Genomic DNA, 27,554 nt, shown 5'->3' with positions numbered 1-27,554 from the left:
AGAAGATACACCTGTGGAAAGCAAACACATGGAAAGATATGTTTAGCCACTGGGAGACACAAATTAAAACTCCAATGAAAAAACAATACTATTAAGAATGGTGAAAATAAAAAAGAGTAACAACACTAAATGCTGGTGAGGCCATGGAGAAACTAGATCACTCAGATATTGCTAGTGAGAGGGTAAATTAATAAAATCACCCTTAAAATTTGGCAGTTTACTAAAAAATTAAACATGCAGCTACCATATAACAACCATATTCTTGGACATTTATCCCAGAAGAATAACACTTATTTATACACAAAAACCAGCACATCAATATGTACAGCATTTATAATAGCCAAAAATTAGTTTCCTTTAACCAATGAATGGTTAAAATGTGGTACATTCCTATCATGGAATCAATAAAAAATAATGCAGCAACTTAAATAGATCTCCAGCAAATTATGCTAAGTGGAAAAAAGCCAATTTCAAGGGGTTACACACTGCATAGTCCATTCAAATAACATTTGTGATTTGACAAAATTATAGAAATGGAAAAAAGAAGTTAGTGGTTAGAGGAGTTAAAGAAGGGGTAGGGCAGGAGGAAAGTGGGTACTGTTATAAAAGGTAACATGAGGACTTCTGATTTCCTGTCAGGTGGGTAAGGGGTTTGGAATTTGTCACTCCATCCTAACAACAAGTAAAAAACCGAACAACTGAAAAATTGACAGCTTTCTTAGATCTAATAGAAGTGAGATCACAGGGCAAAACCCACAATTTGGAGAGACAGGAGAATCCAGAGAATTACAACTTACTATGGCAGAGACCCATGAGCTGAAACCTCTGCAGGAACTGGTACCAGCACAGGAAAATCGGAGCTATAACTGAAAATTGCTGGGGGCCCAATGTGAACAAGTTTGAGAGTTAAAAATGCCAGCTGGGGCCAGTCACAAGTGAGTTCCCAAATTTTATTGGTTTTAGCTCCAGGAGCTCTCACAGTTCTCACAGTGAAGGCTAGAGAAAAAACCCCTCATGCTTCAGCTAGAGGGAGTGAAAAAGTGACACAATTTTGTTCTTGTTATAACAAGACTGGTCCTCAAGAAAACTACTTTACCAGAGCTTAATCTACTGGCGTTTTATCAGAGTCTAACAGATTTAGGGACTTAGGGGAAAGGAACCAGCAAAACCCAGCCTGCTCTAGCAATCCTGCCCCACTTCAGGGGTAGAAAAACTTATGAAGTTCACAGCCCAGGGACACAAGCTCACCAAAAGACTGAGATTGAATCATACAACTACAGAACTTCTTCCTGCACATCTTGGATGTATTAAAGGTCCATTTATATGGTACTTTTACATGGTACATCATGTCCAGAAAACAAGAAAAAAATCACAAGGCATGATAAAAGGCAAAAATCCACAGTTTGAAAAGACAGAGCAAGCATCAGATTCAGACTCAAATATGGTAGGAATGTTGGAATAATCAGACAGAATTTAAAACTATGATTAATATTCTAAGATTCTCATGAAAAAAGTACACAACACACAAGAACTGATGAGTAATGTAAGCAGAGAGATGGAAATTCTAAGAAAGAATCAAAAAGAAATACTAGAGATCAGAAACACTGTGAATGAAGAATGTCTTTGTTGGGCCCATTAGTAGACTAGACAGGGATGAAGAAATAATCTCTAAATCTAAAGGTACATCATTAGAAACTTCAAAAACTGGAATACAAAGAGAAAAACACAGACTGGATAAAGTGGAACAGAATATCCAAAAATTATGGGACAATTACAAAAGGTGTAATACAGGTAATAGAAATACCAGAAGGAAAAGAAAAGAAAGGAATAAAAGAAATATTTGAAACAGTAATGACAGAGTTTCCTCCAAATTAACATAGGAAACAAAACCAGGAAGCTCAGAGAACACCAAGAAGGATAAATACCAACCCCCCAAAAAACCTACACCAAAGCATATGCAGAAAATAAAAACTTTTTAAAAAAATCTTGATAGAAGCCAGAGGAATAAACAGCTTATTAACAGAGAAGCAAAGATAAGAATTATATCCAATTTCTCCTCAAAAACCATGTAGGCACAAAGAAAGTAGAATGAAATACTTAAAATGTTGAGAAAAAAACTCCACCGACCTAGAATTCTATATACTGTGAAATTATCCATCAAAGATAAATATTTTCTCAGATCAACAAAAATTGAAGGAATCTGTTACCAGTAGACCAGCCCTGAAAGTAATATTAATAAAAGTTCTTTAGAGAGAAGGAAAATCATATAGCTTAGAAACCTGGATGTGCATAAAGAAAGAAAGAGCATTAGAGAAGGAATAAGTGTACATAAAGACTTTTATCTTTTATTAACTGATCTAACAGATAAGTTTGTTGAAAACAATAGCAACAGTGTGTTTGATTATGAATGCCTGTGTGTGTGCATGTGCATGTGTGTACATATGCATGCTTATGTGTGCTTATGTGTAAGTGAAATGAAGGACAGGAATGATACCAGGGAATACAGGACAGGAGGAAGAAATCAGGAGCATTTTGTTACAGTAGTCTCCGCTTATCTGGGGGGCATGTGTTCCAAGACCCCCAGGGGGGATACCTGAAACAATTGACAGCACCAAATTTTATATACTATGTCTTTTCCTATACATACATACCTATGATAAAGTTTAATTTATAAGTTAGGCACAGTAAAAGATTAACAACAATAACAATAAAATAGATTATAACAATATAATAAAAGTTATGTGAATGTGGTCTCTCTCTCTCTCAAAATATCTTATTGCACTGTACTCATCCTTCTTATGATGATGATGTAAGATGGTAAAATGTCTACAGGATGAGATGAAGGGAGTGAATGAAACAGGCATTGTGACCTTATTTAGCGTTAGGCTAATAAGGACCTTCTGACAGTAGTTCAGAAGGAGGGTCATCTGCCTCCAGCCTGTGGTTAACTGTGGGTAACTGAAACCAGAGAAAGTGAAACCACAGATAAGGTGGGTGTACTGTATTATAAGATACACTACACATAAAGCTGTATAATTTGAAAATGGATTTAGTTGTAAATTCATATTGCAAACTGTAGGGCAACCACTAAAAAAATTAAAAAAGAAATACAACTGATATGCTAAGAAAGAAGGGAAAGTAGAAGCATATAAAATGTCCAATTAAAACCACAAAAGGCGGGGGGGCGGAGCAAGATGGCGGAGGAGTAGGAGACCTAGATTTCGTCTGGTCTCAGGAATTCAGCTGAATAGGGATCAAACCATTCTGAACACCTACGAACTCAACAGGAGATCGAACAGGAGAGCAGCAACAACTCTCTGAACAGAGAAGCGACCACTTACTGGAAGGTAGGACGTGCGGAGAAGTGAATCCGAGGCGATATTCGGGAGGATAGACGGCGGGGGAGGGGGCCTCCGTCGGCCGCTTCTGGCAAGTGATAGAGCCACGGAGCACAAAATCGGACCTTTTAGAAGTTGGCTCGGCAGAGGGACGTCGCTGCAGTGGCTAAGCGGGGGGGTGGAATCCTCCCGGGACAGTGTGGTCTCAAGACCCTTGGGGTCACAGAGAGACCGGGGGTGCCTGAGTGCGCCAGAGCTCCCAGGTATCAGAGCGGGGAAGCCGGCTGCAGATACGGAGCAGAGTCGCGGGCTCTCAGCTCGGGGTTGCCATAAACTGTGATCTGCGGCCCAGTCAGGGCATGGCTCCCCCAGCAGGGACCCAACAAGCAGCAGATCCGGGGAGACTCCCCTTCCTTCCCGGGGAGGAGCGGTGCGGGAACGCACTGGAAGGATCTGCTGGGTTTGGAGACTCCGCGCGGGGTCGGGTGCCAGAGATAGCAACGCTCGATCACAGGCCGGATGAGCACGGAGTGCGGCCGGAGACCGGGGACACGGGAGTGACTGCTTTTCTCTGGGGGCACACTGAGGAGCGGGGCCCCGAGTTCTCAGCTCCTCCGAGTGGAGATTGGGAGGCCACCATTTCTGCCCTGGTCCTCCAAAGCTGTACCGAGAGCTTGCAGGGAACAAAAGCTCCTGAGAGCAAACCGGAGCAGCTTGCTTAGCCCGGACCGACAAGGGTGGGGCAATTCCGCCTCCGGCAAAGACATTTGGAAACCACAGCAACAGGCCCCTCCCCCAGAAGATCAACACAAACAGCCACCAAGCCAAGACCAAGTTGATCGATCAAGGAGAATAGGAGAACTCCAGCGCTAGGGGAATACTGCACATAGATTCATGGCTTTTTTTTTTTTTTTTTTACCATGATTCATTATTTCATCAAAGTTAATTTTTGTTGACTGTTTTTTTTATTTTTCTTTTTCCCTTTTTCAACCAACATCTTATAAATCCCTTTTTAAAAAAAAAAAAAAAACATTTTTTATTTTTCATTTTTAGAGTCATATTTTATCCCTTCATAGTAGTTACCCTTATTTTTGGCATATATATATAAGTTGTTCTCTCTTTAAAATTTTGAGGTACAGTTTCTTCTAACAGATCAAAATATACCCTAAATCACTAGTGTATGGCTTTGTTCTAGTCTCCTGCCTGATCACATTCTCTCCCTTTTTCCTTTTTTTTTTTTCTTAAATCTTCTTTCTTTTTTCAAACAACTTATCTTACCAAGTCCTTTTATAAAATCTTTTATAATTTTCATCTTTACAGTCATCTTCCATCCCTTCATTGTATCAACCCTTATTTTGTACATATATGTCTTTCTTCCTTTAAAATTTTAGGAGGCACTTTATTCTAACAGACCAAAATACGCCCAAAATCTAGTGTGTGGCACTGATCTATGCACTAGCCTGATCATATTTGATCATATTCTGCCTTTTTTGTATTGTTTTGTTTTTGTTTTTATCTTTTTTTTTTTCTTTTTCTTTTTCTTTTTCTCTTTCTTTTTTCTTTCTTTCCCTTTCTTTTCCCCTGGTTTCAGGTCTTTTCTGATTTGCATACAGTATATTTGCTGGGGACGTTGTAAACCTGTTAGCATTTTGTTCTCTCATTCATCTATTCTCCTCTGGACAAAATGACAAGACGAAAGAAATCACCTCAGCAAAAAGAACAAGAGGTAGTACCGTCAGCCAGGGACCTACTCAATACGGACATTAGTACGATGTCGGACCTAGAGTTCAGAATCATGACTTTAAAGATACTAGCTGGGCTTGAAAAAAGCGTGGAAGTTATTAGAGAAACCCTTTCTGGAGAAATAAAACAACTAAAATCTAACCAAATCGAAATCAAAAAGGCTATTGATGAGGTGCAATCAAAAATGGGGGCACTAAATGCTAGGATAAATGAGGCAGAAGAGAGAATCAGCGATATAGAAGACCAAATGATGGAAAATAAAGAGGCTGAGAAAAAGAGAGAGAAACAACTACAGGATCACGAGGGCAGAATTCGAGAGATAAGTGATATGATAAGACGAAACAACATTAGAATAATTGGGATCCCAGAAGAAGAAGAGAGAGAGAGAGGGGCAGAAGGTATATTGGAGCAAATTATAGCAGAGAACTTCCCTAATGTGAGGAAGGAAACAGGCATTAAAATCCAGGAGGCACAGAGAACCCCTCTCAAAATCAATAATAATAGGTCAACACCCCGACATCTAATAGTAAAACTTACGAGTCTCAGAGACAAAGAGAAAATCCTGAAAGCAGCTCGGGAGAAGAGATATGTAACCTACAATGGTAGAAACATTAGATTGGCAACAGACCTATCCACAGAGACCTGGCAGGCCAGAAAGGACTGGCAAGATATCTTCAGAGCACTAAACGAGAAAAATATGCAGCCAAGAATACTATATCCAGCTAGGCTATCATTGAAAATAGAAGGAGAGATAAAAAGCTTCCAGAACAAACAAAAACTAAAGGAATTTGCAAACACAAAACCAGCCCTCCAAGAAATATTGAGAGGGGTCCTCTAAGCAAAGAGAGAACCTAAAAGCAGCAAAGAGCAGAAATGAACACAGACAACAGACAGTTAACAGTCACCTTACAGGTAATACAATGGCACTAAATTCATACCTTTCAATAGTTACCCTGAATGTAAATGGGCTAAATGCCCCAATCAAAAGACACAGGCTATCAGATTGGATTAAAAACAAGACCCATCAATATGCTGTCTGCAAGAGACTCATTTTAGACCCAAAGACACCCCCACATTGAAAGTGAGGGGGTGGAAAACCATTTACCATGCTAATGGACACCAAAAGAAAGCTGGGGTGGCAATCCTTATATCAGACAAAATAGATTTTAAAACAAAGACTGTAATAAGAGATGAGGAAGGCCACTATATCCTACTTAAAGGGTCTATCCAACAAGAAGATCTAACAATTGTAAATATCTATGCCCCGAACATGGGAGCAGCCAATTATATAAGGCAATTAATAACAAAAGTGAAGAAACACATTGACAACAATACAATAATAGTGGGGGACTTTAACACCCCCCTGACTGAAATGGACAGATCATCTAAGCAAAAGATCAACAAGGAAATAAAGACTTTAAATGAAACACTGGACCAAATGGACTTCACAGACATATTCAGAACATTCCATCCCAAAGCAAAGGAATACACATTCTTCTCTAGTGCCCATGGAACATTCTCCAGAATTGATCACATCCTAGGTCACAAATCAGGTCTCGAACGGTACCAAAAGATTGGGATCATTCCCTGCATATTTTCAGACCACAATGCTTTGAAACTAGAACTCAACCACAAGAGGAAAGTCAGAAAGAACTCAAATACATGGAGGCTAAAGACCATCCTACTAAAGAATGAATGGGTCAACCAGGAAATTAAAGAAGAATTAAAAAAATTCATGGAAACCAATGAAAATGAAAACACAACTGTTCAAAATCTTTGAGATACAGCAAAGGCAGTCCTGAGAGGAAAGTATATAGCAATACAAGCCTTTCTCAAGAAACAAGAAAGGTCTCAAATACACAACCTAACCCTACACCTAAAGGAGCTGGAGAAAGAACAGCAAATAAAGCCTAAACCCAGCAGGAGAAGAGAAATCATAGAGATCAGAGCAGAAATCAATGAACTAGAAACCAAAAGAACAGTAGAACAGATCAACGAAACTAGGAGCTGGTTCTTTGAAAGAATTAACAAGATTGATAAACCCCTGGCCAGACTGATCAAAAAGAAAAGAGAAATGACCCAAATCAACAAAATCATGAATGAAAGAGGAGAGATCACAACACCAAAGAAATACAAACAATTATAAGAACATATTATGAGCAACTCTATGCCAGCAAATTAGATAACCTGGAAGAAATGGGTGCATTCCTAGAGATGTATCAACTACCAAAATTGAACCAGGAAGAAATAGAAAACCTGAACAGACCTATAACCACTAAGGAAATTGAAACAGTCATCAAAAATCTCCCAAGAAACAAAAGCCCAGGGCCAGATGGCTTCCCAGGGGAATTCTATCACACATTTCAAGAAGAATTAATACCTATTCTCCTGAAACTGTTCCAAAAAATAGAAATGGAAGGGAAACTTCCAAACTCATTTTATGAGGCCAGCATTACCTTGATCCCAAAACCAGACAAAGACCCCACCAAAAAAGAGAATTACAGACCAATATCCTTGATGAACATGGATGCAAAAATTCTCACCAAAATACTAGCCAATAGGATCCAACAGTACATTAAAAGGATTATTCACCACGACCAAGTGGGATTTATCCCTGGGCTGCAAGGCTGGTTCAACATCCGCAAATCAATCAACGTGATACAATACATTAACAAAAGAAAGAGCAAGAATCATATGATCCTCTCAATAGATGCAGAAAAAGCATTTGACAAAGTACAGCATCCTTTCTTGATCAAAACTCTTCAGAGTATAGGGATAGAGGGTACATACCTCAATATCATAAAAGCCATCTATGAAAAACCTACAGCGAATATCATTCTCAATGGGGAAAGGCTGAGAGCTTTTCCCCTAAGGTCAGGAACGTGGCAGGGATGTCCACTCTCACCACTGCTATTTAACATAGTATTAGAAGTCCTAGCCACAGCAATCAGACAACAAAAAGAAATCAAAGGCATCCAAATCGGCAAAGAGGAAGTCAAACTCTCACTCTTTGCAGATGATATGATACTGTATGTGGAAAACCCAAAAGACTCCACCCCAAAACTGCTAGAACTCATACAGGAATTCAGTCAAGTAGCAGGATATAAAATCAATGCACAGAAATCAGTGGCATTCCTATACACCAACAACAAGACAGAAGAGAGACAAATCAAGGAGTCGATCCCATTTACAATTGCACCCAAAACCATTAGATACCTAGGAATAAATCTAACCAAAGAGGCAAAGGATCTGTACTCAGAAAACTATAAAATACTCATGAAAGAAATTGAAGAAGACACAAAGAAATGGAAAAACGTTCCATGCTCATGGATTGGGAGAATCAACATTGTGAAGATGTCAATGCTACCTAGAGCAATCTACACATTCAATGCAATCCCCATCAAAATACCATCCACTTTTTTCAAAGAAATGGAACCAATAATCCTAAAATTTGTATGGAACCAGAAGAGACCCAGAATAGCCAGAGGAATACTGAAAAAGAAAAGCAAAGCTGGCGGCATCACAATTCCAGACTTCCAGCTCTATTACAAAGCTGTCATCATCAAGACAGTATGGTACTGGCACAAAAACAGACACATCGATCAATGGAACAGAATCGAGAGCCCAGAAATGGACCCTCAACTCTATGGTCAACTTATCTTTGACAAAGCAGGAAAGAATGTCCAATGGAAAAGAGACAGTCTCTTCAACAAATGGTGTTGGGAAAATTGGACAGCCACATGCAGAAGAATGAAACTGGACCATTTCCTTACACCACACACAAAAATAGACTCCAAATGGTTGAAAGACCTAAACGTGAGACAGGAGTCCATCAAAATCCTAAAGGAGAACACAGGTAGCAACCTTTTCGACCTTAGCCGCAGCAACTTCTTCCTAGAAACATCGCCAAAGGCACGGGAAGCCAGGGCAAAAATGAACTATTGGGATTTCATCAAGATAAAAAGCTTTTGCACAGCAAAAGAAACAGTCCACAAAACCAAAAGACAACCGACAGAATGGGAGAAAATATTTGCAAATGACATATCAGATAAAGGGCTAGTATCCAAAATCTATAAAGAACTTATCAAACTCAACACCCAAAGAACAAATAATCCAATCAAGAAATGGGCAGAAGACATGAACAGACATTTCTCCAAAGAAGACATCCAAATGGCCAACAGGCACATGAAAAAGTGCTCAACATCGCTCGGCATCAGGGAAATCCAAATCAAAACCTCAATGAGATACCACCTCACACCCGTCAGAATGGCTAAAATTAACAAGTCAGGGAACGACAGATGTTGGCGGGGATGTGGAGAAAGGGGAACCCTCCTACACTGTTGGTGGGAATGCAAGCTGGTGCAACCCCTCTGGAAAACAGTATGGAGGTTCCTCAAACAGTTGAAATTAGAGCTACCGTTCGATCCAGCAATTGCACTACTGGGTATTTACCCCAAAGATACAAATGTAGGGACCCGAAGGGGTACGTCTACCCCAATGTTTATAGCAGCAATGTCCACCATAGCCAAACTGTGGAAAGAGCCAAGATGCCCATCGACAGATGAATGGATAAAGAAGAGGTGGTATATATACACAATGGAATATTATGCAGCCATCAAAAGGAATGAGATCTTGCCATTTGCAACGACGTGGATGGAACTGGAGGGTGTTATGCTGAGTGAAATAAGTCAATCAGAGAAAGACATGTATCACATGACCTCACTGATATGAGGAATTCTTAATCTCAGGAAAGAAACTGAGTGTTACTGGAGTGGTTGGGGGTGGGAGGGATGGGGTGGCTGGGTGATAGACATTGGGGAGGGTATGTGCTACGGTGAGCGCTGTGAATTGTGCAAGACTGTTGAATCACAGTTCTGTACTTCTGAAACAAATAACGCAACATATTTTAAGAAAAAAGAAAAAGAAGAAGATAACAGGAGAGGAAGAAAAGGGGAGTATGTCAGAGGGGGAGACGAACCATGAGAGATGATGGACTCTGAAAAACAAACTGAGGGTTCTAGAGGGGAGGGGGGTAGGGGGATGGGTTAGCCTGGTGATGGGTATTGAGGAGGGCACGTTCTGCATGGAGCACTGGGTGTTATGAACAAACAATGAATCATGGAACACTGCACCAAAAACTAATGATGTAATATATGGTGATTAACATAACAATAAAAAAAATAAAAAAAAAAACACAAAAGGCAGAAAAAGAACAAAACAGGAGCAAAGAATTGTCGATGAATAAAAAATAGTAAAAACTATGGTAGATATTAATCAAACAATACCAATAATCACTTTCAACATCAATAGTCAAAATACACCAATTAAAAGAGACTATTAGAGTGAATCAAAAGAAAAGACCCAATATACACTGTCTATAAGGAACCCATTTTAAATATAAACACAGATTAAAAGTAAATGGATAGAAACCCACTTTTTTTTTTTAAGATTTTATTTATTTATCTGACAGAGAGAGACAGTGAGAGAGGGAACACAAGCAGGGGGAGTGGGAGAGGGAGAAGCAGGCTTCCCACTGAGCGGAGAGCCTAATGTGGGGCTCAATCCTGGGATTCTGGGATCATGACCTGAGCCCAAGGCAGATGCCCAATGACTGAGCCACCCAGGTGCCCCAGAAACCCACTTTAAATATAAAGGCAAATACAGATTAAAAGTAAATGGATAGAAAGATATACTATGCTAACACTAATCAAAAGAAAGCCAGAATAACTTTATTAATTTCAGACAAAACAGACTTCAGAGCAAGGAAAGTTACCAGGGAAAGAGGGCACTACATAATGATAAAGAGTCAATTCTCCAAGAATATACAATACCTTGGATACAGTAAATAATTTTTAGATATAACACCAAAGGCATGATCCACAAAAAATAACTGAGAAGCTGGACTTCATTAAAATTAAAAACTACTCTGTCAAAGGAATGAGAAACCACAGATTGGGAGAAAATATTTACAAAGACACATTTGATAAAGAACTGTGATCCAAAATAGAGAAAGAATTCTAAAAACAACCCAATTAAAAAATGGGCAAAGAACCTGGAAACCTCACCAAAGAAAATATACAGATGGAAAATAGGCATATGAAAAGATGCTCAACGGTATGTCATTAGAGAATTACAAATTTAAACAACCAGATTTGACTATACACCAATAGAATAGCCAAAACACAAAACACTGACAACAAAAATGTTGATGAGGATGTGGAGCAACAGAAATTCTCATTTACTGCTGCTGAAAATGTAAAATGGTGTAGCCACTTTGGAAGGCAGCTTATAGTTTTTCAAAGAACTAAATGTACTCTTACCATATCTATCCAACAACTGTGCTCCTAGGTATTTACCCAAAGGAGTTGAGAACTAATGTCCATATAAAAACCTGCAGATGGATGTTTACATCATCTTTATTCATACTTGCCAAAACTTGGAAGCAATCAAAATGTCCTTCAGTAGGTGAATGGACAGATAAACTGTGGTACATCTAGACGATGGAAAATTATTCAGCACTGAAAAGAAATGAGCTATCAAGTCATGAAAAGACATGGAGGAATCTTAAATGCATATTGCTAAGTGAAAGAAGCCAATCTGAAAAGGCTAAATCTAAGCTATATGATACTCTGTAAAAAGAAAAGCTATCATATTATGTAAAAGGCAAAGAATAAAAGGATTAGTGGTTTGTGGGAGTTAGGGGTGAGGGAAGCATGACTAGGCAGGCACAGAGGATTTTTAGGGCAAACTATTTTTAATAACAAATTTTTCCATAAGATACTATATTTGGCCGTTACACACCATTATATTTTTGTCAAAACTCAGAGAATGTAAAACACCAAGAGTGAATCCTAATGTATGTAAACTATGGACTTGGAGTGAAATGACGTATCAATGTAGGTTCACCAATTGTAACAAACTGTAACAATTTATAACAAATTCTGGTGCAAGAAGCTGATAGCGTGGGAGGCAGTATATATGTGGGATCAGGGAGTATATGGGAAATCTCTGTGTTCAATTTTGTTGTGAACCTAAATTTGCTCTAAAAAATAAAAGTCTGTATACATAAAAAAAGCAACATGAGGCATCTGGGTGATTGAATTGTTATTTTGATTATATCAATGTCAATATTGTGGTTGTGATACTGTACTAGTTTTGTAAGATGTTACCACTGGGGGAAAGTGGGTTAGGGACACAAGTGATTTCTCTGTATTAGTTCTTATTACTACAAGCCAATTATCTCAAAATAAAAAGCTTAATTTTAAAAAGTACATGCAATCAGACAATTATTAAAACTAAAATACTGGGGCGCCTGGGTGGCTCAGTTGGTTAAGCGACTGCCTTCGGCTCAGGTCATGATCCTGGAGTTCCCGGATCGAGTCCCGCATCGGGCTCCCTGCTCAGCAGGGAGTCTGCTTCTCCCTCTGACCCTCCCCCTCTCATGTGCTCTCTTTCTCATTCTCTCTCTCTCAAATAAAAAAAAAAAAATCTTTAAAACTAAAATACTAAAATCCATCTATAAATGTTGCATAAACAAATGGGACAGTGGCAAGAATGCTACTTTTCAGTAGAAATGCAGATGCAGGCTGGCAGTACTGTCTAGAATAGCACACAGAGTAGGGTACAGAGTATATATTTATAGATAAAAATAAATGATAAATTATCTAAAGGAAAATGATAAGAATAGTTGGAAGGAAGATAGAAAATTTCGCTCAATTTCTGAGCCTAGCCTTTTGTGGCTGAGAGCAAGCATTCAGCCGACCATTTTCAGAAACCATAATACAAATAGCAAAATCAAATTGTAAAAAGAAGATAGCAACATTACAGGACCTAATAATCCATATAACTTTGTTTAGTGAAACACATAGTTAGGACCAATAAATTAAAAGTTACACTTGGGGGGGTACATGCACATGTGTGCATACATGCTCATGTACTTACTTATGCACCACAGAAGCAAAATACTTCAGATACAACCTAAGGAAATAAATTTTTCCTTAACCTTAACCATCACACTACATAATAATCACATGACTCAATTAATACTACTTAATCACATGACTCAGTTAATACTACTTAATCATCAGTAATTCACTAAGTGGTTTAGCTGTGTGCTTCCCAAATTCCACAGGACCAAGATTACACTACCCAAGCACAAATTTGTTTCTCTCAGTTAAGTAAATGAAAGCTATACCAGAATTATCAATATTAACTAGGGAAATAAAATTTTACAAAACTACTACAGCTCATAGCACAAATGATTACATATGCATGACATTAAATTTAAATTGAATGAACCTTATATGAATAGGTAACATGTATGGTTCACTTTATAAGATGCTGGAATAATTTTTCTGCTTTGATTAGGCTATTGTAAAAATCACTGTCTAATTTACCTTAGTGTACATTTACTGGCATTAACACAAGAAATCTTTAATTTCTATTATCTTCAGTAATATATGAAAAATTGTAAGTTAAATAAGGGGAGGGACAGTGGTTTTAACAATAACCTAACAGAGTGATACTTATATAATTTTGAAACTCAAAAAACAATGTTACATATTAAATCAAACCTAGGGTACAGAGAAATAATATTTATAAAAGGAGAAAGTAGTAAATAAAGCAAAGAAGGCAGGAAGTCCTGAAATATAAACAGAACAAAGAAAAAAAACCTGTAAAAGAACAAGATCAAGAGAAATAATACTAAACAGAGTATCACTTAAAGATAGACTCCTATTAATCAATTACCTGTGTTCCTGCATCTAGCTGTCTTAGAGACCAATATATAAATTTTACAAAAGGCTCATGAAGTTTCATATTCACAAATGGCATCCACTGTAGCTGCTCTGTCATCACAGGCAAAAGCTAAAGATAAAATGATGGAAGTTATAAATGCACAGTAGTGTTAGATGGCAAAACTCAATTACCACAATTTCCCAAAAATTTCTTTTTTCAAAAGAAAAAAGTTCTGTAACAAAAATCCTCACTTTGAAACCATATGCAACACAATACAGAAATAGGTATTTGAAATTTTAAATACATCCTTTAACCCAGCAGTAGCACATCTAAGATTTTAAGGAGATGAACCTGTATGAACATATTCTCTGGACTTCAAATGGTTAAATAAATTTATAATACATATATAACCATTAAAAATAATAGAATCTGTATTTAGATGATAAAAGCAGGTTACCAAAGAGCAAAGTGTAATCAGATCCCATTTATATAAAATATCTATATGAATTTATATTGAAAGAGATATACGAAAGAATGTTTATTAAAAATATTAACAGTAGGGGCACCTAGGTGGCTCAGTCAGTTAAGCATCTGATTCTTGGTTTTGGTTCAGGTTATGATGTCAGAGTCGTGAGACTGAGCCCCATGTGGGGCTCTGCCCTCAACTCAAAGTCTGCTTGAGAGTCTCTCTTCCTCTCCCTCTGCCCCTCCCCCCCACCCTCACCCCCACTCACAAAGGTAGGTGCACTTGCACTCTGTCTAAAATGAATAAAAAATAAAAATAAAAATATTAATAGTAAAATTTTAGCAATTAAGGTAATATTTTCCTCTTAATATGTCTGTCTTGCATAAATATCTTAAAGTCAATTTGTAAAAATAATCAACTGTTTAAAAAAGATGTCTATGAACACTGCTTCAAAAGTATATCATTTTGCTAGAAGGTTTCAAGACCATAAAGATATTCTAAGCCTTTGATGGAATAATACTACTTCTGGTATATTAGCCTAAGAAAAACACCTAAAATACACCCCTCCAAAAGCACATGTACAAAACTATTTATTGTTACACTGTTTGCAAGAACAAAAATGCAGAGGTAACTTAATTACCTAGCAATAGGGAAATCATTAAGTCAAGTATATATCCACTCAGGGAACTAAAGATTATGAACAAGAAAAATATTAATGATAAATTAAGTAAAAACAATAAAAGTTAGGATACAAAATCTATGTAATTAGACCACAGATTAAACGATAGGTATGGAAATAAACATACGAGTTTGGAAGGACATATTTGACCTTTCATAGAACCATCTACAGACTACTGACCACTTCCTCCTTTTGAAATACTGATTGGCTTCTGTGACAACAATTTCTCCTAGTTTTCCTTCTACTTCTCTAATCACTATCAGTCTCTTTGGTTGGTTCACTGTCACTCACCTGGTCATTAAATGTTGGGATTCCTCAAATTCAGTATTAGCCCATAGAGACTAATAATGACTCTCATATTTATATATCTCTATGCATATCTCTACATATCTCTTTACTTAATCTCTCTCTGCTGAGCTCTGGTCCCTTATATCAAAACCTAACAGACACATCCATTTTGGTATCTCAAACTCAGCTTGTCTAGAATTTATCAGATTAAGGAGGCTCAAACCCAGATCTACTCCAGTATTTCTTATTTTGAGTGAATGCTACTTACATTCATCCAGTTACAAAAGCCAAAAATCTGGGAGCCAAACTGGACACAACTTATATACTAGATCCATTACCAAGTCTCATCTATTTTACCTCAACAGTCTACTTCTAATTCCATAACCACAATTCTAACACAAATTACTATCTTATTTCACCTGAACTACTTAAGAGTTTAACTGTTCAGCATCTGCTCTGGCACCTTCAAACCTATTTCCATGTTGCAGCCAACAGGATCCTTTTAAAGCATAAACCTGATGCTATTTTCTCCTTAAAGGTCTTCACTGGTTTCCTGCTACTTAGTTATCATTTTCTGGAATGAAATTTCAAGCAAAATGGAAAAATTACAGGCACCTCAAGTTGAAAAATGTCTAAACTGTACTTTTGTGGGTGAGTGGAACTTAGTAACTACCTACTCTCTCTTAAGGCCGTAATTCCAGTAAAATCTTATATACTTAATCCCTCTCACCCTGTATTTTAATATGAGGTTCAAAACTGGTGAAGAGGGTGCCTGGGTGGCTCAGTCTGTTAAGCATCTGCCTTCAGCTCAGGTCATGATCCCAGGGTCTTGGGAGAAGGGGAGGAGGAGGAGGAGAGGGAGGAGGAGGAGAATTCTGTCATACAAGTTACATAACACTAAAGGGAAGCATGCAGAAAAATTAACAAAGTATATTCGGGGCGCCTGGGTGGCTCAGACGGTTAAGTGTCTGCCTTCAGCTCAGGTCATGATCCCAGGATCCTGGGATCGGGCCCCCTTATCGGGCTCCCTGCTGAGTGGGGAGCCTTCTTCTCCCTCTCCCTCTGCCTGCCACTCCACCTGCTTGTACTCTCTGTCACATAAAAAATCTTAAAAAAAAAAAAAAGAATGTGAGATACTCAATTGAGCTTGACTCTTCAACAAGTTATTAGCATAAAAAATGGGAGGCAAGGAGGATGGTGGAAGAAGTGAAGTATCCTAAGTTTAAAGAGACTTAGGAGACACTAAGACCAAGAGAACTACGAGGGGCTGGTTATATTTTCTGTTTCTGTTGTGGTGGTGGTGGTGAATTTTTTGTTAATAATTTTATAATTCACATATCATAAAATTCACCTATTTAAAGTGTACAATTACATGATTTTTAGTATATTCACACAGTTGTGAAATCATCACAATCAGAACATTTTCATCACCTACTCCCCAAAACCCCTAACATTAGCAGTAGCCTCAATATTTTGCCCCAACTACTCCAGCCTAAGGCAACCACTGATCTGCCTTCTCTTCTCTATACAGGTTTTCTGGATTTTTCTTATAAATGGAATCATACAATATGTGGTCTTTTGTGACTTGTTTCTTTCACTTTCAATATTTTCAAAGTTCATTCATGCTGTAGCATGCATCAAATACATCATTCCTTTTTACCACCAAATAATATTCCACTGTATATACACAGACCATTTTATTTATCCATTTGTCCATTGATAGACATTTGGGTTGTTTCCACTATTTGGCTATTATGAATCTGCTGCTATGAACATTCATATGTACAAATTTCTGTGTGCACATATGCCTTCATTTCTCCTACACATACCTAGGAGTGGAACTGCTGACTCACATAGTAAATTGGAAGTGCTAGACTATTTTCTAAAGGTGCTACATGGTTTTACATTTTCTGCATTTTTTACATTTTCACCAGCAGTGTATGAGTTTCAATTTCTTCATTCACATTTTGACCACAATTAAGATTATCTGTTTGTTTGTTTTTTTATCTTAGCCATCCTAGTTGGGTAGGATGTGATGTATCAACATGATTTTGATTTGCATTTCCCAAATTAGTAATGTTGAAAATAATTTCATGTGCTAATTAACCATTTGTATATGATTTTCAGAGAAATGTCTGATCAGATCCATAGTGCATTTTTAATTGGGCTTTCTTTTTATTACTGAGTTGTAAGGCTTTTTAAAAAAATATTTCAGATGGAAGTCCCTTATCAGATATATGATTTGAAAAATATTTTCTCCTTTTCAGTAGAGTTGTCTTTTGACTTTCATGATAGTAACCTCTGAAGCATAAAAGTTAAAAAAAAAAAAAGTGTCTCAGATTTCATTTTTTATTAGTTAGAATTTTCTCAACAATGGAGGTTTGTCTGTCTTCTGGTTTGGTCTCAATGACAATCAACATTTATTGGACATGTGTTTTTATCAAGGCACTGTAAGGGGCTAGGGCTGCAGAGGTGTAGAAGTCAAACTGGTTGGCAAGGCCCCCAAAGATCACCATGCTTCAACCCTGCTTTTTCCTCTCTGCCCATTTCTCTGTTCACATCTGGTACTCTAGCCATCCAGACCTTTTGTAAACAATTAAAATACACTGCTCTTTTCCCAATTCCATGGTTTCTCACATGTTATTCCCACACTCCCCCATTACTAAAATGACTGACAAAATTGAATATATCTAAGGTGTACAATGTGATTTCTTAATATACACATGCATCGTGAAATGACTACCAAAACCAAGCTAATTAACATATCCACACTTTCTTTTTTCCATTGTGTGGGGTTAAGAATACTTGAGATCTATTAGGTGTAAGGTGAGATCTCACAGTTTTGTTTTGATCTGTACTTCTTGGATTATCAGTGATACTGATTTTTTCATATACCTATTGGCCATGTATATGTCTTCTTTGGAAAAATGTCTATTCGTGGGGTACTGGGTGGCTCAGTCGGTTGAGCACCTGACTCCTGATTTCAGCTCACGGAATGATCTCAGGGTCATAGGATCAAGCCCTACATCAGGCTCCATGTTCAGCAGGGAGGCTGCTTGAGATTCTCTCTCTCCCTCTCCCCCTCCCCCATGTGCATGTGCTGTCTCTCTCTAAAATAAATAAATCTTTTTAAAAAATGTCTATTCAGGTCTTTTACCCATTTTTTAATCAGTTAAGTTTTAAATTTTGATAAAGTTCAATTTATCTTTTTTCTTTGATTCCTTGTGCTTTCTGTGTCATATTTAAGAAAACACTACCAAATCCAATGGCACAATTTACTTGTATGTTTTTTTCAAAAAGTTTTGTACTTTTTACCTCTTATGTGTAGGCCTTGGATGCACTGTGAGGGTTCATTTCTAGATTCTCAATTCTATTCCCTTGATCTGTGTATCTATCCTTATGCAAACATCACATTCTATTCATTACTGTATCTTTGCAGGAAAACTTAAAATCAGAAGTGTGTGTCTGACTCCAACTCTGTCCTTTTTCAACCTTGTTTTGGATAGTCCCCATCCCTGGCATTTCCATATGAATTTCAGGATGAGGTTATTAATTTCTGCCAAGAAGCCAGCTGGGATTTTATAATAAGGGTTGCACTGAATATGTAGATTGGTTTAGGAAGTATTAGCATGCTAAGTCTTCCAATCCGTGAATAAGGATGTCATTCGATTTTAATTAGACCTTTTAAACTTTTCAACAGTATTTTACAGTTTTCAGAGCATGAGTTTTACATTTCTTTTGAAAACCTGATTCCTAAGTATTTTATTCTTTTTGGTGTCACCAAAAATGGAATTGTTTTCTTAAATTCATTTTCAAATTGTTCATTGCTGGTGATTATTTATAATACTGATTATTTATATACTGATTTATTTATATTGATATAAACAACTGATTTTTTTGAATACTGAACTTGTATCCTTTAACCTTAATTTGTGTATTAGTTTTAGTAGTTTTTTAGTATATTTCTTAGGTTTTTATATAAACAAAATCATGTCATCTGCAAATAGTTTTACTTTCTTTCTACTCTGGATGCCTTTATTTCATTTTCTTGACTAACTGCCCTGGTTACAACCTCCAGCACAATGCTGAATAGAAGAGATGAGAGTAAGCATTCTCTTGTTCCTAATTTCAGAGAGAAAGCATACAGTTTTTCAGCATTAAGTAAGATGTTAGCTGTGAAGGTTTTATAGATATGTTTTATCAGGTTAAGGAAGTTCCCTTTTATCTCTAGCATTTCACTGCTTTTATCATAAAGTATATTGGATTGTCAAATGCTTTTTCTGTATCAACTGAGAAAATCATGTGATTTTTGTCTTTATTCTACTGATATCATGTATTACATGAGTTGATTTCTGGAGGTTAAGTCAACCTTACATTCCTGGGATAAAATACACTCGGTTGTGGTATATAATTCTTTTTATATGTGGCTGGATTCAATTTGCTTGTATTGGATTGAGGATTTTTGTGTCAGAAATCAAAAGAGATTGGTTTCTAGTGTTCTTGTGATGTATTTGCCTGGTTTTGGTATCATGGTAATACTGGCCTCATAAAATGAGTTGGTGAGTGTGGAACCCTTCTCTATTTTTGAGAAGAGTTTGTGAAGAATTTTTATTAATTTTTTAAATGTCTGGTACAATTCACCAGTGAAGCCATTTCACCAAAGAAGGCCTTTTCTTTGTAGGTAGTCTTTTGATTAATTTAATCTCCTTACTTGTTACAGATCAATTTAACATTTCTTTTTCTTCTTGAGTCATTTTTTTTAAAGATTTTATTTATTTATTTGACAGAGAAGGAGAGAGAGAGCACACAAGCAGAGGCAGAGGGAGAAGCAGACTCCCCACCGAGCAGGGAGCCTGATGTGGGACTCAATCCCAGGACCCTGGGATCATGACCTGAACTGAAGGCAGACACTTAATGACTGAGCCACCCCGGTGCCCCTTCTTGAGTCATTTTTGATAGTTTCTGTCTCTCTAGGAATCTGTTACTTATCTATATTTTATTAGCCTATGATTATTCATAGTATTTCCTTATAAACCTTTTTATAGGCTGATAATGTCTCCACTTTTATTCCCAATTTTAGTAATCTTGGTTTGGTCTCTCTTCACTTGGCCAATCTAGCTAAAGGTTTGTCAAGTTTCAAAACCTTTGCAAGGAACCAACTTTCAGTTCTGTTGATTTTCTCTACTGGTTTTCTGCTCTATATTTCACTAACTTCTGCTCTACTCTTTAGTACTTCTTTCCTGCTGGCTTTAGGATTAGTTTGTTCAACTATTCCAGTGTCTACTGGTAGAGATTACATTACTGAGAATGTTCATCTTTTCTAAGGTAAGCATTTGTAGCTACACATTTCCCTCAAAGTATTGTTCTAGCTGTATCCCACGCATTCTGGTACATGTGTTTTTTTTTTATTTTTTCATCTTGCTTTCTATTTCCCTTGTGATTACTTCATTGGCCAGTTGTTTATTAAGGCATATATTATATTTAGTTTCCATACATTTGTGATTTTCTCAAATTTTGTTCTGTTACTGATTTCTAATTTCATCCCACTGTGGTCAGAAAACATACTTTTTATAATTTATGAAGGTTTGTTTTATGGCCTGGCAAATGTGCTAGGCTGGAAAACGTTCCAGGTGCACTTGAGAGGAATGTATATATTCTGCAATTGCTGAATGGAGGGTTCTATGGATATCTGCCTTGTTAGATTCTAATTTGAAACTAAATATAAAAAAATATTTGGGGGCCACCTATGGAAATCTGTATATGGACCAGTTATTAAATATTTTAGTAAGACCTCTAAACTGCAATTTTTTGCTGATTATTGAATTCCAAATATTTACAACAGAAATTATTACTTCAAATTTTGTATTTTAATAGGCTAGAAATTCTAGGTTACTTTTCTTCTGGAATCAATACATAAAGGGAAACAGTAGTAAAAGCTTCATTTTGGGTCTCTAACAGCTTCCCAAAACATCAACGAACTTTAAAAGTATAGAATCAAGGGGCGCCTGGGTGGCTCGGTCAGTTGGGCATCTGCTTTCGGCTCAGGTCATGAACCCATGGGATTGAGTCTCCTGGGATTGAGTCCCGCATCGGGCTCCCTGTGGAGCGGGGAGCCTGCTTTTCCCTCTGCCTCTGCCTCTCTCTCTGTCTCTCATGAATAAATAAAATTTTAAAAAATTAAAGTATAGAATCAAGATGCAGTTATTTTTAAATATACAAGTCAATTAAGCATTCAAGAAATATGTAGAAATTAGATAATAGCTAGTGCACAGAAAATACATGGTAATGAAAGACCTGACAGGAAATCTATTGATACCAAATGTGTCATTCCTAAAGAGAGCTCAGTAATTCTTGTAATAATTTTTTTGCATGACAACCTTCAGCCTTTCAACATGGAGAAAATATCCACATTTATCGTATATTAAAAATAATAGGAATTTAATAGATATTTGTGAGGTAAAGTGAAAGTGATAAAATAGTTGACCCTCTAATGGACGGATGAATGAATGCATACAGATGGAGAGATATGCCTTTCCCAGGGACTTGTACTTATGACAATCTTGGCTACCATATAAGTTTCAAAGCTATTTTATCTTGTTTACATATTTCTAAAAGATTTTATTTATTTATTAGAGAGCAAAAGAGAGACAGAAAGAGAGTGAGAGAGAACACACGCACAAGCGAGGGAGGAACAGAAGGAGAGGGAGAAGCAGACTCCCCACTGAGCCGGAAGCCCTGACACGGGGCTAGATCCTGGGACCCCGGATCATGACCTGAGCCCAAGGCAGACACTTAACTGACTGAGCCACCTGGATGCCCCTTCAAAGCTATTTTAAACAATTATTTCATATTCTATTACTATTTTAACTGTGAAGTCTAGAATAGACTTTTGTACATCACTGAAACTTGAATTTTAATATTGAGTAAGGGACAGGTGGGGCTAGGTAAGGAGAGATAGATAGGGGGCTATGTGATCGGGCTCACAGAAATCCGAAAAATGTGGAGGTGTGGGAAAACCAGAGATAAGGGAACAAACTGGACCACGCTACCCTAGGATCACCCTGCCCTAGGCATGGGGGATGGGTGTCTTTTTCTTTTTTATGATAATCACCTGTGACCAACAAAGAATAACCAGACCCTAAAAATGAAGTAAGCCATTGAAGGTGTTATCACTAGTCCTTGTCAATGGTTATCAATAGAGATGTTTAAAGGATTTAAGTTCCCTGGTTAGCTTTCTATAAAAGAGCAACCCTAAAGGCCCTTGTTGGCAACCCTATCAGGACCCCCTCTCACTCTTGAGAGCTTTTTGTGTATCTCACTTAATAAACTATTGCTTTACTCACTCTCCATTGGCCACGAGATTCATTCTTCGACTCTGTGAGACAAGAACCTAGCTCTCCCACTTCAATATCTTAGTAGATAAGTTCTATCAACTTTAAAGAAAATTCTGATTGACAAAGGCAATAAAGGATGAGTAGCTAACTACTCATGGAAAACTACTGATGCTTATACCCTTTATAAAGACTTATTTCAATTTTGTTTTTCATCATGGATTATTAGAGACAAGATAGTAAAAAGTATATATGCACTAAATTCTAAATCTGCCATTTCCTCCTAGCCATGTAAAATAATAAAATCTCAAAACTCTCTTAATACTGCTTGTGAAACTGGCATTATAGCTGCACTGATTATCTCACAACAACTGCTTTGAGGTTTACACGAAAAAATATATGTGGAAGGATTTTTAAAACTATGAATAAGTAGGTAATCCATTGGAAGATGGTAGAGTAGGAGCATCCTGAGCTTACCTTGTCCCACCCACACCAAAGTAACAGCTGTACCTATGCAACTCACTATGCAAACAGCCTGAAAACTGGAAGAATAGACCTTCCACAGTTAACTGTACAGGTAACTTCAAAACTGGTAGGAGAGGCAGGGATGTGGTTGGAAACCAAACCCCTAGTAAGACTAACCACAAATGGGAGGGACACCACAAGCACGGAGAAGCGAGATGATCAGACTCCAGAGCAGGCACCCCAGGCACTGGGGACTCACACTGGGAAGACTGGGAAGAGGAGTCCCTGTAACATCTGGCTTTTGAAAACCAATGGGGCTTAACTTTGGGAGCTTTTGAAATCAGCAGGCTTAACTCCAGGTATTTTAAAAAATCAGCAGGCCAGGCTTAACTCTGGGAGAGCCAGCAGGCAACAGAAAACTGAGTCCCCACCCTTAAAGAGCCAGCATAATAAATAATTCCAGCTCCAAGACACAGCACAGAAGCAGCAATTTGAAAAGCACCTGGGGCTTATGTAAAGATTTATTTACTTATGTCACAAGGTGTAGTGAAGAGGCAGGGATCTTCAGATTCCTCTAAGAACAGAAGTGCCAGCAGGCACCATTCTTCTTTCCCTCCCCCAGACTAGATAGCCATACACTTGCAGGAGCCAGGGCTAAAACTCTCCATCTATCTTGCTAACATTGCATGCCTCATGCCAGCCCAGTGATCCCCTACAAACCTACCCCATCCAACACACCCTCCTCACCAGGCATCTATCCAAAGCTGCTCCAGCCCTACCACACCCGGCAAGCAGCCCTGGCAGGGATGGGCACCATTCCAAAATGACTCTTGCCCTGGGGAGGAGAGATAACCCCACACACCAGCTCGCCCACAGTTCCAGCAGCTGAGTCTTTTAGTTGGTTGCACGGGGAGAAAGTCCTGCCATTGGGTGCCCTGGCATCTATGGTAGAGAGGCTTAAGTGCAGAATCTAGTCTAACTGCCAGCTCCACACACCAAGGAAAGCCTCTTAGTTAGCCCTGCTGGGACAAAGTAATACTGCTCAGTGCCCTGCAAGTGCAGCTGAGTGGCTAACTGTAGACAGCTAGCCTGACTGCTGGCACCACCCACCTACAAGCCCATAGCCTGAATGGCATAAAAACCAAATCCTGCCCAGTATGCCAACAGCAGGCAAAGCAGGATCACTGCAGCCAAATGGGCTGAAGGCTCAGACACAACAGAAGGGCACAAGCAGCCCACATAGGAGACACACCTGGAGCACCTGGTTCTGGCGACCGGGGGCACAGTGCTACAGGGCACCACAGGACCTCTTCTACACAAGGCCACCATTTTCAAGATAAAGTGACAGTGCTGACCTACCTAATACATAGAAAAAACACAGGGAGTTAGATGAAATGAGGAGACAAAGAAATACATCCCAACAGAAAGAATAGGACAAAGCCACAGCAAAAGAGCAAAGGGGAACTGAGATAAATAATTCAAAGTAATGACCAAAAAGATACTCATTGCACTTGAGAAAAGAGTGTATAAGTCCGTGAGAACTTCAACATACATAGAAGATATTAAAAAAAAAAAAAACAGTTTAAGAGATGAAGAATTCAATAACTGAAATAAAAAATACATGAGAGATAATCAGTAGTAGGTTACAGGAGGCAGAAAAGATCACTAATCTAAAAGAGTAATGGGGGCGCCTGGGTGGCTCAGTCGTTGGGCGTCTGCCTTCGGCTCCCGGGGTCCTGGCATCGGGCCCCGCATCAGGCTCCCTGCTCCAGGGGAAGCTTGCTTCTCCCTCTCCCCCTGCTTGTGTTCCCTCTCTCGCTGTCTCTCTCTCTGTCAAATAAATAAAAATTCTAAAAAATCTTTAAAAAAAATAAGAGTAATGAAAAGCAACCAGACTGAACAGCAAATAATAATAATAAATGAGAAGAGATTTAGAAAACCAGTGATATCAAGCATATTAATATTTGCATTACAGGGATCCCAGAAGGAGAAGGGGGGGGGGCAGAAAACTTCTTTGAAGAAATAATAACTGAAGACTTCCCGAATGTGGGGAAGAAAACAGACATCCAAATCCAGGAAGCAAGGAGAGCCCCTATCAAGATTAAGACAAAAAGATCCACACCAAGGGGCACCTGGGTGGCTCAGTCGTTGGGCGTCTGCCTTCGGCTCAGGTCATGGTCTCGGGGTCCTGGGACTGAGCCCCGCATCGGGCTCCTTGCTCTGCAGGGAAGCCTGTTTCTCCCTCTCCCACTCCCCCCTGCTTGTGTTCCCTCTCTCACTCTGTCTCTCTCTGTTAAATAAATAAAATCTTAAAAAAAAAAAAAGATCTACACCAAGACACATATTAAAGTGGCAAAATGTGGTGATAGAGAGAAATCTTTCAAAAGCAGCAAGAGAAAAGAGTTACATACTCAGGAAGCCCCATAAGTCTATCAGTGGATTTTTCAGCAGAAACTCTGTAGGCCAGAGAAGAGTGGCATGCTATATTCAAAGCATTGAAAGGAAAAAACCTGCAATCAAGAATACTCAGGGAAAGATAAAGAGTTTCCCAGGCAAACAAAAGCAAAAGGAGCTCATCACCATGAAATCAACCTTACAAGAAATACTAAAAGGAATTCTTTAGTGTAAAGAAAAGGCCACAGAAGAAAATTATGAAAGTAAAAAATTTCACAGATAACAGCAAACATTTAGTAGAGATAGTAAATTAATCACTTGTAAAGCCAATATGGAGGTTAAAACACAAATTAGTAAAATCAATTATATCTATAAAAATCAGTGAAAGGATACATAAAATAGAAAGTTGTAAAATATAATTATCATATACATAAAACGTGGAGAGGAGGTAAAAATTTAGTGCTTTCAGGATGTGTTTGAACTTAACCAACTACCAACTTAATATAGACTACAAACACTTAAGATGTTATATATAAACCTAACAGTAACCACAAATCAAAAGCCTGTAATAGATACACAAAAAAATAAAGAGAAAGGAATCCCAGCATAATACTAAAGAAAGCCATCAAGTTACAAAGGAAGAGATCAAGAGAAGAAAAAAAGGAAAAGAAAAGAACTACAAAACAACCAGAAAACAATTTAAAAAATGCCAAATTAAGTACATACCTATCAGTAATTACTTTAAATGTAAATGAACTCAATGCTCCAATAAAAAGACATAGGGTGTCTGAATGGATAAAGAAACAAGACTCAGCCTGCCTACAAGAGACTCACTTCAAACCTAAAGATACGTATAGAGTAAAAGTGAAGGGCTAGAGAAACCATGCAAATAGAAGAGAAAGAAAAGCTGGAGTAGCAATATTTGTATCAAACAAAATAGGCATTAAAACAAAGACTGTAACAAAAGGCAAAGGAGGGTACTACATAATGATAAAAGGAACAATCCAACAAGGAGGATATAAAATTGCACATATCAATATACCCAACATAGGAGCAACCAAATAGAGGAAGCAATTATTAACAGACATAAAGGGAGAAATTGACAGTAATAAAATAATAGCAGGAAAATTTAACAGCCAACTTAGAAAATGGACAGATCAACCACACAGAAAATCAACAAGTAAACAGTGGCTTTGAATCACACGTTAGACAGATGGACCTAATATATATAGACAGATAACATTCCATTCAAAAACAGCAGAATATACATTCTTTTCAAGTACATATATAACAATCTCCAGGGCAGATCACATGTTGGGCCATAAAACAAGTCTCAATAAATTTAAGAAGACTGAAATTATATCAAGCATCTTTTCTAACCACAATGGTAGGAAACTAGAAATCAATTACAAGAAAAAATCTGGAAGGAACACAAAAACAGGCAGGCAAAATAACATGCTAATAAACAATAAATGAGTGAACCAAGAAATCAAAGAGGAAATAAAAACTACATGGAGACAAATAAAAATGAGAACACAACAGTCAAAAATCTTTAGAATGCAGCAAAAGTGGTTCTAAGAGGGAAGTTAATACCAATACAGGCTTACCTCGAAAAGAAAAAAAAAATCCCCAATAAACAACTTAACTTTAGACCTAAAAGAGCTAGAAAGAAAAGTAACAAACCCAAAGCTAGTAGGAGGGAGGAAATGATAAAAATCAGAGCAAAAATAAATAAAATAGACACTAAAACAAATTAAAAAGATCAATGAAACCAGGAGCTGGTTTTTTGAAAAAATAAACAGAATTGATAAACCTTTAGCCAGACTCATCAAGAAAAAGTTCAGAGAACTCAAATAACAGAACAAAAAAGTAGAAATAAAACAAACATGACAGGATTATAAGAGATTATGAAAAATTATATGCCAACAAATTAGACAATCTACAAGAAATGGATAAATTCCCAGAAATATATAACTTTCCAAATCTGAATCAGGAAGAAATAGAAAATTTGAACAGATGGATTACAAGTAATAAAATTGAATCAGGAATCAAAAAACTACCAACAAACAAAAGTCCAGAACCAGATAATTTCACAGGCAAATTCTACCAAACAT

The 27,554-nt window shown here is 37.7% G+C and overlaps 1 protein-coding gene across 1 annotated transcript in view; it reads right to left on the bottom strand.

The window, feature by feature from the left end:
• Positions 1–27,554, bottom strand: part of CCDC138 (coiled-coil domain containing 138) — a 147,446-nt gene that overhangs the window by 65,526 nt on the left and 54,366 nt on the right. Inside the window, exon 11 of the mRNA XM_028091277.2 lies at positions 13,830–13,946. Within this exon, the coding sequence (XP_027947078.1) occupies positions 13,830–13,946 (117 nt within the window). The remainder of the gene's footprint in view (positions 1–13,829; positions 13,947–27,554) is intronic.

Source organism: Eumetopias jubatus, unplaced genomic scaffold (assembly GCF_037043125.1).
Source record: "Eumetopias jubatus isolate StellerSeaLion01/CBP00866 unplaced genomic scaffold, mEumJub1_p1.0 scaffold_9, whole genome shotgun sequence".
Taxonomy (NCBI): Eukaryota; Metazoa; Chordata; class Mammalia; order Carnivora; family Otariidae; genus Eumetopias; species Eumetopias jubatus.
The sequence above is the reverse complement of the archived record's forward strand: the minus strand, read 5'-3'. Positions and strand labels throughout refer to the sequence as shown.